Here is a 14,409-nt window from a genome sequence, read left to right on the forward strand (position 1 = left end):
AATTAGCGCATTTTCAAGAATTTACAAAATGTCCATTTTTTTAATTATTTTCCGAAATAACTCTAATTGTGGATGAAAAAGGTGTCGCATCGTAATGTTGAGCTTTCTGCATAAGCTTCTCATTGTCCTACACATAACACCAATCTCATTTCACTTGTTAGTATATACATCCTAATTTTGCCCACAAATTCACAAAAAGTCCAACATACTTTTATTTCCCCCCAACTTAGAAATATTGCATGTCCCCATGCAATGTACTTATTGATGGTGCAATACTTTTTCAAAATGTTTTTAGTGGCTTGCAGAAAAATTCATTTAAAACATTTGAAAAAGCATTGTATTTGTTAGGGAACAAGTAGTGAGTGTATGAATGAATGAGGGCAATTATTATTTATTATTTATTATTTATTTTTATTTTATGTTTATTTATTTTTTATTATATATTTTTTATTATATATTTTTTATTTTTATTTTATTTTTATTTTTTTGTTACAGAAAACAATTTCATAAATTTGGAACAGAATAAACAATGAATGGAAGAAAGGTTTTCATAAACGAGATATCATTATCAAAACCCCAAAGGTGTACAAATCAATGATGATAAAAATGAAACCAAGAAATATGGAACAACCGCTCCATTGATACCAAGCACCATGCCGCTTTAGCATTAATGAGAATTTGTTGCTGCGCTAATATCATTATTTGTCTGGGCTAGTGCTTCAATTGCGAGATTTCTATCAAAGCTCATTATAACCAATGTGGAAACAGCTTCTTTAGATGGATCTATAGTTACATGAAGAAGTGGAGTTGCAGCAAACTCATCCTCAAATTCCGTGTCATATGAAGTAACAGCCTCCCTTGTAACATTCTCTCTTGAAGAGGTGTTAGATAGCCCCATTAACAAAGTCGACAAGGAAAGGCGAGAAACAGTAGAAGCTAATTGCTCAGGGAACTCAATTCTGCGAAGCCCAAAGACATGCAGTCGATAAGACAATCCAGCGATGATTTCACAAAGACCTGATATTTTCCATGATGAAATAAGTGGCTGAGGACCAGCAAGGTAGACAAATGATTTGTCAGAGAATTGGATCCCAAAAATACGAAACCATGTTGAAACCGGTATATCGAAATAAAAATGTATAAATGAGGAAAATATCAAGCACTATCACTCACTAAGCACTCGTAATGGAAATTTGATTGGGAGCAATTAAGTGAAAACCTCTGAGAACTTTTGGTCTGGACATTATAGCAGCGATTGTTTTTGGCATCCATGCAAAATCAGTGGCATGATACTATGATGAAAGGTTCTTTAAACGCTGGTATAAGGAATGTAAATACTGAAATGTCAAAATGGCACGCTGGTTTGAATCACCGCAAACATGACTAAAATTAACCATCATCTCTACTATCAACTTGACGAGTAAATTCAGCTTTTAAATGAGAGTAATAGAGAGTGTAAGGAGGCATTGGGATTGCGCTGAAGCATTGAACATGACCATATAAAGGAGCCGTGGTAAAAAGGGACAGCGCCAACGCTAACCTTGCCAATGGAGGATGCAATTATATCCGTCAACAAAAGGCTATGCATTCAGTCTCGAAACATCAACATCACATGAATCATTTTATTGATAATAGGCAGAAGTAATAAGCATAGTTGTGCATCATCCTCAGGAAATTGGGGCATCGAACGTACATTGCAAATACACCAAAAACCAAGCAGTGTGGTAAAGTGGCTCTCAAAACGCCGGAGTCGGAGCTCGATGATCATGCAGGACTTGAGGGGGATTTTCACAGCTGCAAAGATATGATACTTGACATGCAACAATGCATAAAGCAAATGGCAATCAGCCTATCCACCTGACAGAGCCTTCAAAAGACAGATGTACAAAACCGTTTTTATTCACGCAGTTACCAAAATAGGGTCTCGAAGAATCGCGATTCCCTCTCAAACCGTTAGGAATTCAAGCAAACAATTTCTGGGTTTTATAATTCATTCTATTAGGGAAAAAACCCATGTCTTCTTTTTTCTAAATTTGTCCCGGTTTGATCACAAACCGCTTTTGAAAACTGACGTTTGCAGGGATTGCGTATGGATGGCCTGTCAAATCCAACAAAATTCAATTGGCTTTGCCAAGCCTGTGACTTGACTAATCAGAATCAGAAGGTTTTCATTGCCATAAGATTCATGCATTTAACTGGAAAACCCAGCGATTGGATCCCTGGCATCTTGGGCTTGGGTTCTGGGTGAGGATGATGTGTATTCTTTGGACTTGGTGGATGAGAACTGAATTTAAGAACCAAGAACTTAAAGCAGGGAATAAAAACAAAATACAGTACAACCAAGATGAAGGGCGCTGCAACCAGCGAGCCAAGCATCAGTGCATCTGAAGTCAAAGAAAAATGATCCCCGCCAGTAATGACTTCACCAAGACGCAAGAAAGGCACCACCAAACTCAGTTCTATGGGTATGGCAACAAAGTTGGCAAGCATCAGGGTGGGTGTGTGAATATTGGATCCAAGCAAATCAGCAGCAATCCCACATAGTATCACTGTTGTACCGCAATTGGTTGAAGACAGGGCTAGTTCTTTGGTTCTGCACCCCTTTTGAGAATTACGAGAAGAGCCCAACCAGATCCTCGACTACTACCCATCCTGAAAATTCCATTATTTTACTGTTTTTTTTTTATTTTTTTATGTTTTAACAATATGGAGACGCTGACTTCATTTGGTTTCTCTCTGTTAGATTTTAAAGCCGGGTAATTGGGTTCTTCTGCTTTGAAAAAAACAATCATCCCCTCTCTCTGTGTTTTCTTTCCCATCTGTGTCATTGAATTATGCATTGGGTTTTATTGAATGAAGTTTGGCAGTAGGTTATCTTGAAAATCCCACGGTCCATTGATGTTTTTGAAATCATGATTGCTAATATTGATTTAATGGCATGCGGGCTTTACAAATGGATGTCTAGAGTCGAGTCCTCGAAAGAGGATAAAATCCCAGATGGATCCTCCCTGGATTCCACAGTCCAATATGTTTCCTCCCCAACGGAATCCTCGATAACAAGAATGTTCGTCGCTAATTTAGAGCTTCCAACTATCAAGCTATAACCCGTGTGAAACCATACATGAGTGCGTTGGTTGACTGTTTTATTATTATTATTATTTTTTTATTATTTTTATTATTTTTATTTATTTTATTATTTTATTATTTTATTTTATTTTTTATTATTAACAGTCTAGAAAATGAAATTAATCCTATCTTTAAAAACAAAAATGGTTAGTTTTAAATTTTCTTTTTAACAAATGGACACAAAAATTTGCATATTGAAAGATATTTTTGATGAAGCATATTGCAAAACATTTATTTATTCCTGAAATTGGTCGCCTAAATCATCCCTATTTTCTGATCCTCAAGATCGTACAAAGACGCAGGAGGAGAGCATACTTATTCTAAGCAAAACTGAAACCTATTTTCTGATCCTCGAGATCGTACAAAGACGCAGGAGAAGAGCATACTTATTCTAAGCAAAACTGAAACCTATTTTCTGATCCTCGAGATCGTACAAAGACGCAGGAGGAGAGCATACTTATTCTAGGTAAAAGCAGAACTGAAAATGAAAGCAAAAACTAAAACTGAAAGCCTACCTACTCTATACTAATTAGAATTTACAAATTAGCTACGTGTAGTTAAACTTCCAATGAAGCCATTCACGTAGCAGTGACAACAATAGATTCAGTAGCAATTTGTCAAATGATGGATGAAAATATTTGACAGTGAATGAGTCTGGTTGCTGTAACTGCAAATCAACTAAAAAATTAAAAGATGAATCTAATCTAGTACTTACCTGGAACCATTGTTCGATGAAGCTTTGATAAGCACAGTTACTCTCACTCAGATTATGCTGTAATTCCTGTTCTTCTTCTCCGATCTGCTGCTCTTCTTCCTCGATCTCCTGTTCGAATGGTTGTTCGCCATCAGATACGCAGGATTCTTCAGATGTTGAATCTTCATTTATTTCTTGGGGAGTAGTTGAACTTTCAATTTTTGTCCAGATCTCCTTTTCCAGGGAAGAGGAGATTCCAACTTCTGCAAGGATCTGAGTGAGTAGTTCCAAGCTGACACTCATTATAAAACCATGTTGAAAGAAAAAAAAAACAAATAAAAATCAGCACACTAAAAACAAAAGGACCACAGAAATAATCTTGAATTCAATACTCAATTAAACCCTCTTACAAGGACTGCTCATTAATTGAGTAATTGAATGCTTCAATTATAACCATGAACCATGAATTCATCAAACACTCTTCACAGTTGAGAAAATCAAACACACTTGCAGAAATCAAAATTCACACTTGCATAAATGTAAACACACCCTACATGCCCTGATCCATAAGAGGTCGAGCCCATTACGGTATCTCGAATGCGATGCGTAGGCTGTTCCCCACGTCTTACCGCCTTAACACCTCGGAGTTAGGAACATGTCTAAACACACTTGCATAAAAGAAATCAAACTAAACTTCAATCCATCGTGCCTCCCCGGCAACGGCGCCAAAATGTTGGGTGAAACAATGTTTGTTTAATTCCGTTGTAGTACTTACCCAACTATTTAATTTATCAATCCGAGGTCCGTAGACTTACGAGACACATGCACTATATATGCAGGACTGAAGTGGAACTAATCTAATCTAATCTAAATTACTGAAATCAAATTAAAGCATTGAAACACTAACTAGGAAAGCATGAAATTGCATAAAGGAAAATAAATACAACATGTGAAGAAGTGAATGGCAAACAACATATGTGAGCTCACAAAAATAAAACTATGTCAAATTATATAACAAGAACTAAATTACAAATTCAAAGTTAATCTCCATTCTCTATTATTCATTATTCATTATTCCAATGAAGAGAGAGCACTCTCTTATATACATGAGGAAGATAACCTTTCCATAATTACATATCCAATATTCTCTCAAGCACTCTCAACTAGTTTCCCGTTATTACAAGATATCATCGCACAAATCTCTCAAACATGATCCCACAAATCTCTCTCATATCTTGGATAATATATGTCTTCATGATTTTCTCCTTAGGATAAGATATGCCTCCATGATTTTCTCGATATGCCTCCATGATCTTCTCCTTAGGATAAGATATGCCTCCATGATTTTCTCGATATGCCTCCATGATTTTCTCCGTAGAAAAAGGCTTGCATAATTATCTCCTTGATATGGTGGAGGAGATATTAATTCTTCACATATTTCCTACATCACAAAACTCACATATTCTTGAGATATATATAAAAATATGTACATTTTCTAATAATTAATCATAAATTCACTTATAATACAAAAATGAATAAAATGGAAAATAAGAAGGTGAAACCCAAGTGTATGTAGGAAAGTGATATGATAACAGGTTAATGGGATGATGAAATGTAAGGAAAAAGGTGGATGAAAATATGACATTTCTGAGTCCCAACAGAGACACTTGAGAAATCTCCAACTCAGCCAAGCATTGAGTCAAGTCCTCCACGTGAGGAAAGCCCTTTTCGGCCGGAAAGAGAAAGAAGTCCTCCTTCATCAGAATTTGAGTTTAGGCCGAGAAAGACACCTGAGGTAGATTCTAATCAACAAGAAGCATACAATTACCTGGAAACCTTAGAACAATCAGCTGCAGGACCAAGTACCTCTCTGCCACCTGATGCACAAGTTCAGTCTTTGAAACAGGAAATATTTGAGTTAGAAGTCCTAAATAGGCATATTATACAAGAAAATGAAGCACTCAAAGAGCAGAGTAAAGTAGACAAGATTGTCCATGATAATACTATGCTCCATTTAGGACTGTGGCAAAAGAAAAATAGAAAAGTGAAGAAGAAGTGCAAAAAGTTAAGCAGAGCATTGATTAACCTCAAGTTCAAATGCCTAGTCAGGAAGCCAAGGATGATGTTAGCATCAAGGAAGAAGAAAAGAGGGCTAGATGTCCTTGCAGAAGCATCAGAACACATGGATTAGAGGGAAATAACTCAATTTTGGTTGCATGAGGACATGCAACACCTTCACAGTGGGGGTATGTTGAGCCTCAAACCTGCACCTTCATATACACCCTCTCAGCCTTCCTTTTCCACTTATTGCATCCACCCAGCTGCTAAATCATTGCATTATAGTTTAAAAAGAGTTCTTTACATGGTTTTCTGACTATACTTATGACTGTTGTTTGGTTTAGTTTTTTTGTTCATGCAGCTGCGAAAACTTGTCAATTTCTGCAGCCAGCACAGGTTTCCGCAGCCAGCACAAGATTCTGCAGCTATTTTGTTAAAATCTGTGCTACAGGTGTCTTATGAAGAAACGAGCCACATAGGCAAGCTCCAGGCGACGAATACATGGAACGTGTCCCTTCGAAGCAGCCAAATTATCCATGGAAGGTCACGGTCAACGGAGGTCAAAGGAAGAGCCAACCAAAGAGTTCAGTGGTGGCACGTCTCTGTTTTGAGCACGTGAACGTTACGTGGCACAATCCTCAGCTCACGAAGACACCAACACACCTGGAGATCACTTCTGTAACCGGAATCTAACATCAACCACTCCAGAGATTTAATAAAAATTATGACAGTTACGCTAGATCTCGGATGAAGGGATCTACGTGTCTTTGTCAATACAGTCAATAGCGTAGGAGTTAGTTAGCTAGTCTCAGCATTTTGTCATTATAAATAACGCGTCGATGAACGCTGTAAAGGAGTTTTTTTCTTGATATGTAAATTCTGAACTATTGTGTTGCCACCCCACTGTTTATACATATTGCTGTTTTAATATATGAGGAGACTTTTCTGAGCTTATTCGTGTGATTACTTGTGACCGGCCGAAGTGGCAGAGGGCCCCTGCGCGCTGAAGCCTTGTAAAGTTGTCATTTGGTTTTATTATGTTTTTGTATCATTAGCTTGTACATAACATACTTTTGATGTTTCTTAACTCACTGCTGCTTAGATTTTCATCTCTGTTTTCTTATAATTGTCAACTGATCAGTGCTTTTCTGCAGGTTTTCTTAGGCAGCCCGGGCAAATTTTCATCTTTTTGATAACTATTGGCATATGAGATCATCTTGTCCTTCCTGCTAACTTTCATTTTCTGAAGTTCTTTCATTTTCTGAAGTTTAATTTCAGCACTGTCTTTTCCAAGTTGTGATTTGCTTACTTATTTTCTTTGTTATTTGGATATCATACTGCTCATCAATTTATGGTTTCTTTCTATAGTGAAGTGTCTCTATTAGCAAGAAATCAGAATATCACTAACTGTAGTGTGATTTAGTTATCATATTGCTTAAACTTATTCATGATTGCTTCCCACAAGGTAGATTGAGCTGAAGGGTAAAGGATCAGAAGAGTTGAAGTAGTGTGATTAGTTTCTTTTCTGCAATTTAATTTCTTGCAATTTAGTTATCATATTGCTTAAACTTATTCATGGTTGCTTCCCACAAGGTAGATTGAGCTGAAGGGTAAAGGACCAGAAGAGTTAAAGTAGTGTGACTAGTTTCTTTTATGCAATTTAATTTCTTTCCATTTAGATAGCATATTGCTTGACTTATTCATGATTACTTCCCACAAGGTAGATTGAGTTGAAGGGTAAAGGATCTGAAGAGTTTGAGTAGTGTGAGTTAGTTGCTTTGCTTTTGGTTTGAGTTGCTTTAAGTTCAATTTTTACTTTCTTATCATTCAGCAGCAAGGATACTGGGCCATTGTCATTAGTTCACTTTTTGATGCATTTACTTTCTCTTAAGAATTGATTTCAGTTTAGCTTTCTTCTTGAGAGCTTTCAAGTTTGAGGAAATCACTGTAGAAACCACCATCACTGTCCATACTTCATACTTCACTTTCACTCTCACCATCACACATTAGGGAAAGATAAATCCAAAAATAAACTAAAAAACGACAAAAGATTAAAGAAATGGTTATCTAGTACATATAGTACACTTCACTTCGTCAGTTTACGAACCCCGGGTTGACATTATAAACAGAAATTTAGATCACACTAAATTGACCAAACAGCTGGATCTGAACCAAGGAGGAACCTAAGCGCAAGAAGAAGGATAAGTTCTATTTTTGGGTGAAGATCTTAAGGCTTGAATAGTATTATCTTTGTGTGATTTTGATCTGTTATATTTGGTGCATGACTTGATCTATAAATCTGATAATCTGGGTATAAATCATGTCTGAATAAGTGAAAAGGGTAAATTATCTTTTATAGATCTGTACGCAGGTTCGGCATAGCAGAGGCACGTATCCACGCTGGTTTAGTAAGTCAAAGCAGTGTATACGATGGTTGGTCTTAATAAAGAAGGGTATGTATGCAAGTTATACATATTGAAGTAGTGTGCGTCTCATGAAATATGTTTTAGATACTTCTATTTATTGCTGCAGTGTTCTGGGTTTAGGATTGGTTTCTGATTACTGTCAATGTAGTCTGGTTATCACATTCAGAGAAGTAATTGTTTGATTGAAGCAAAGGAGATTGGTTGATGCAAATGTATTTGATGTTTGATTATTGTCATTGATGGATCCAGTCTGAGATTTTACGAAACGTGGTCCCTAGAAGAAAAGAGAAGGTTGTAGCCTTCTATAGTTTAGCACCTACGTACTAGTACATCAGCTAGTACAAGAGCTAAAGGGGTTGTAGCTCCCTTCCAGGAGAAGCTGGAAAAAGAGAGAAGGTTGTAGCCTTCTGCAGGTAGAAGCCTGCATACTGGCATAAGACTGCACCAGTACAAATCCATTGTAAAAAGAAGTTTCTAATTGAAAGAAGATAGAGACGAATTGTAGCAGGTGGTTTTCACCCACATTGGGTTTCAACCTTAGATCTTGTGTTCTTGCGTGTGACTGTCTGTTTTGTTTTACTGTTCCTGGTTCTGACACACAAATTAATGATCAACATCTGAAGAGTAAATTAAATTATAAGTCTGCAAGTTATACGTGAGTTTCCTTAACTGTAGTTGTGTATATATGCCAGTTTCACTATCTGAAGTAGCGTATGCAAATCTAATTATGAAATGAAAAATAATTGACTTGATAATACTAATTCAACCTCCCTCTCAGTATTATTTCCAACAAATTGAAGATTGCCATTTCAGAGGAAAACACAAGGTGAAACCAACTACTGTCCCTTTGGTAGGGAACTGCATCCAGACGAGACAATCCAGATTGGAGTGCATAAGCCAGGAAAAGGAAGAAGAAATACCAAATTAGTGCAAGAGGATGAAGAGGTAATTGAAGGATAACGATATGGAAAATCCCTCAGGATCCTTTGATCCTGAGGGATAGCTACCTTAAGAATATCTGTATCTTTGATATTTCCACGTAGCTGCTATAAAAAGGGACAACATTACTAGCCCAAGGGGCAAACTATTGTTGTTTTATAAAATCTACTATTGTAAACAAAACTTTGATCATCGACTCTCTTTAAAGAGTGATTACTGTAACTCTGTTTCCATGATTAATATATAAACTTTGTTGCTATTCGATCTTTGATTCTAGAGTAACCGCAGCAATGCGTCCCTGGAGGCTGAGGGCCCAACCCTAGTGGATCACTTGCTTCCTATACCATTATTTTCCAATTCCATGTCGTGTGTGGTTTGATTTCTTTTACTTGCTTCAATTAGTAATCTATTGTTACTTATCATTTTGTGTACTAGCTCTGTCACATTTCATTCATATTTGAATAGTAAGGTTATCTTTTGCAACTAAAATGCTAGGCTATCCATTCTGAAATCGTATCGCATTGTTGTTCCCTTATAGATTGGCATTACTGTGTAACATTGTTGTTCCTTTATAGATTAACATTACTGTTAGTTTACAGAGTAATGGTGCTGTGCATTTACAGATCGGTATTATTGTGTATGTAGCTACGGTTTACCTTTAAGTGTGATTGTTGTTCATTTCGATTATCGTTCCATTGTAACCGCAATCGCTATTTCTTTATCATAGTGGTTAATATTTATTATGCTAAAGACTCAGATTACTGGTTCCATCATTATAACTTCGTTGTGTGTTAACATTTCATTTAGTTTGCTATGTGTTTACCTTTGAATTTAGTTTCTCTTCAACATTTTGTAGACTTACTTTAGTTTGTTGTTCCATTCTTGGTTTGATGTTCCAACCATTTCTGAAGTTAAATATTGCTACTTAATTCCTTTATATTATGATTGTTGTTTCATTCATTTCCGTAAGTTAAAACTTGTTGTTCAATCCTTTCAATAGATTAGTTGTTGTTTGCCTTTTTGTTAATTGAATTATCATTTTAAGTAATTGCTTTGGTCTGAACAGAACAGTCTACAACTGTAGTGAACATTGACCATTGTCATCTGGTTCCGAGATTGGAGATCTTCTCTTTGATTTCTTTTCATTTGCATCAGTTTACAAAGGGAAGAGTTATCATTACTACACCCTTGACTGACGAAGTGTTGTGGTTTCTTAAATGAATGATTTAGTTACAAAGCATTTCCATTTCTTTCCATTACATTTACAGTTTGTTTCCAGAATTTAGATACTCTTGTAAAAGCACTATACTACTAGCATTGCCCTTGACAAGTGACCGCCTCAGACTGAGTACACTCTTTGAGATAACAAATCGTACTTGGATTGATAATTAATGTACGGTAAATAGAGGTGAAGAAGACCCTTTTTACTGCTCAACACCTCTACCATTTCTGCAACCATATGTTCAATTTCACTCCTTTAGGTATATGGATATCTATAAGGCCCGATGATTGGAGTAACACTTCCTGGAATCAAATGAATAGCATGATGATGATCACGAATATGTGGGAGACCTTTACGAGCCTAAAATACCTTGGAATGATTGTCAAAGACTGTTTAGAGATCTAGAGAAATAGATGATTTCGATGTTGGAACCATTAGCGAACATAATTTTGAAATTACGCCTCATTGTTGTTTCTTTAGAAGCTTTGTCATTCTATTAGAGTTGATTATATTTCCTGGTTTCCCTGTGATACCCCTTAGTTTAACTTCCTTTCCTTCCAAAGAAAATTTCATGAGAATTTCTTGAAAATTAAAAGTTATTGTACCCAAGGATTATAGCTAATGGACTCCTAGTATAACATCAGTACCACCCATTGGAACGGAAAGCATTGGGCTATTCAATACATATTCTCCCATGGATAGGTTGATATTATGGCACTTTCCAAAGCAATTTATGGTTCCTCCACTTACAACCATCACTTGACACTCTCGTGTTGGATATAGGAAGCAATTCAATTCCTTGGCTATCTTACAATGAATAAAATTATGGGTACTACCCAAATCAATCAACAATATTACCTTTTTCTTCTTGATATGTCATATCTCTTTATTTTGAGGACTGGTAATTCTGACCAATAAATTACAAGATATGGTTGGATTCATTTCTTCTTTCTTTGTTGTTGATTCCTAGTGAGTATCCTTTTCTTTTTATGTTTCTTGATACTTTTCTTCCTGATATTTCACTGCTTGAACCTTGTTCTTCGTGATATGTCCTTCTATCTTGAGAGTTTGAGGAGTGGTAATTCCTACCATTGCAATACAAGATATGGTTTGATTCATTTTTTCTTTCTCTAGGGTTGGTTCTCGGTGTATTTCCTCTTCTTTTGATGTTTCTTGATCATTTTCGTCATTAGGAGGCCTTTCTTGTAGCATCTTTGCCCCACCTTCCTTCAAACCTCCCATGTATTACTCTAAATATTCCATGCCCTTTTTCCAATATGATTTCATATCACTGATATCATCTTCCATGGCATAGATAAAACTATTTATCTTTTGCTTCCCTAGTTTATCATTTACTCTTATATTAAATTTTTGAAAGTCATCAATTTTCTCTGCTAATGAACCCTTTCGTTTGAGATTTATCAATTTCCTAAAGAAGGTGTTGCTCTTGGTATCCTCATAATGTGTTGTCATTTCCTCCATGAAAATTGACCACATGGCAAGTGGTTTACGTGAAAAAATCCCTTTATACCATAGAAATTGATTTGGTTCTAAATAATTAGATGCAATACGTACCATTTGTAATAGTGGTACACCATGTAGATCAAAATATTTCCCCATCTGTATTATCCAATTTACCGAATCCTTGCCTTCAAACTTCCTCATATTACGTTTTCTTGATTTTGGGAGATTGATCTCGAAACGACTATAACTTTGTAATATTGGATCTTCCAATTCTGAAATCACAACCTGTAGTAGCCCTTTGCGTTCTCCTTCCAATTCCACCAGTCTAATCAAAATTGGATTATCCAAGAAAGAGTTATGCACAATGTCCTAGGATGACCTGATTATATACCTTTTTAGAAGAGCTAACTTGTATGAAGTGCCATGTGTCATTGTTTTGACCTTTGGATCTAAAAAATATACACAGAAAATTACAGTCTGTATTCTTTCTGTAACTTATGAAATTTCAATCTGATGCTCAGAGAGATAGTTATGATGATTTTCCCTAGGTCACTTATTTAGGATGTAATTTGGGATTGTTCCAAAACCTTAACTTCCTCATATCATATATTTGCAAATATAGCGAAACAAGATCTAAAATTTGGACTCTAGGTTTAGATTGATTTCTTCTCAAATGGTTTTTTTTAGCTTCTGAAACTTGGTATCAAAAAGTTATAGCGAAAATTCAATGACAGACTATTTTAGATGAAATTCTAGAGCTTGTAAAACCCTAACTTCCTCATATCATATCTCCAAAAATATAGCGTGAGAAGATATGAAATTCATACACGAGTTTCAGAGAGATTTCGCCTCAAATGGGTTTTTTTTAGCTTCTAAAATGTCGTAGAAAAACAGTTATAGCGAAAATGCCACGATGACCTATTTGGAGCAGTGAAACCCTAGAATCCAAAGCTCTAATACCAAATGTTATGAAACTAGCTCACAAAAGGATAGAAAAGAAAGATAAAATCCTTAGAATTTAGCCTCTTCAAGAGGGCAACCTCCTTTACATTACACAAATGAACAATTCTTGGATGATACAAATGACAACACCTCCTTTATATATATAGGATTCTAAGGGGTCATAATATAATCAGAGCTGACATAAAAATAATAATGTAAGGGCACAATAATAACAATATGGGGACTACATGGTGTTATCGGGAAAACTAGTCTCCATTCAGAGCTGCTAGTCCCACTAAGATGGGTAGCTATCTTAGAAACAAACAAACTAAAGACACTTGTGTTTTACTTTATGAGAGATAGATGAGAAAGAAGCAGAGCGTACGAACCTCAGTCTTTTGCTTGGCTCCTTGCTTGTTTCCTTTCCCCTTTAACAGAAACTCACCACTCCTTCCTTACTTGTCCCGCCTCAAAGAGCACCTGTACAGTCAAAGCAGAATAATACCATCAAAGCATAAAGATCTATAACCATAAAAAATATAGGATGAGATGTATATTAACCATACAAATGCATATATCAATATAAGATTCAAAGATATACAAGAATATGGAGGAAAACTCAAATAGCTTTATTGATAGAAATAGTAGAAGAGAGGATTACAACCCATTGGTCTAACCCAGCACCATCCTCCCAGCATGAAAGCCCTCTTCACTTCATGAAACGTTTAGATCACCCAACAATACAATGTTGCACAGAGAAACCAACAACACTTCCTTACAAAATACAAGATTCCAGCCTCTAGATCTCTAGGATGAGGGATCCATATATAGATGTTTGCAGGGCGGTGTTAGCCTCCTGTTGCAACAGGGTTTCATCTTTCATGATTGACATTTTTACATGCCAAATATGTCATACTTTGAAAGCTGCAGTGTTCCATATTTCCAGAAGAAGCCAAAGAAGAAAGCCATGAAGTGTGCTAGTCCAAATGCCACTACTGATTCCAATTTTGATGAGTTGTTCCAGTTTTGAAGAGTTTTCATTTAAGGAAGGTCCAAACAGTCTAATCTTGGCCTTCCTAGGTTTCAATTTCCTGTTTTAGAATATAGAGAAATGTGTCTGTCCAAACAGTTTAATCTTGGCAGATTTGTAGATAGGTAGAGAATCAAAGGGACCCAACTGTTTAATCTAGGCCCTGGCAGAAATAAGTGTAGAGCTAGATAGGAAACATTAAAAAGAAAAATTGTAAATCTGGGTCTGCAAGTCTAAGTGCACCCAACCAAAAAAAGAAGAAAAAATGTTAGATGAGTAGGCTGGGTAGGTAGCTGAGAGGTTGCAGAAAGATGACTTATGATCAATTTTGTGTTACTAAGTGTATATTTTTCCGGATCACAGTGCAGGCAGTTTTCATTCAAAGGATCTCAAAGGTGGACATCACCAACTCCCCCTTCTTCTAATTCCTTAAGTCACTTACTAATTAAAGAGGTCAAGATCTGCTTGATTCCTCTTAGTTCCATCATCCTCCGCATCAGATTGCCTT

General features: G+C 36.2%; 1 protein-coding gene across 1 annotated transcript in view; it reads right to left on the reverse strand.

Annotated features, from left to right (window-relative positions):
- Positions 1-667: 667 nt before the first annotated feature.
- Positions 668-14,409, reverse strand: part of LOC149165184 (rhomboid-like protein 20) — a 50,745-nt gene continuing 37,003 nt past the window's right edge. The window contains exons 2-3 of the mRNA XM_089429738.1: positions 3,842-3,949; positions 668-1,162 (exon numbers count right to left, since the gene is read on the reverse strand). Coding sequence (XP_089285864.1) covers positions 668-1,162; positions 3,842-3,949 — 603 coding nt within the window. The remainder of the gene's footprint in view (positions 1,163-3,841; positions 3,950-14,409) is intronic.

This window comes from Pinus tabuliformis, chromosome 5_1 (genome assembly GCF_031772625.1).
Source record: "Pinus tabuliformis cultivar Carrire ecotype Pingquan chromosome 5_1, CPIR1, whole genome shotgun sequence".
NCBI lineage: Eukaryota > Viridiplantae > Streptophyta > Pinopsida > Pinales > Pinaceae > Pinus > Pinus tabuliformis.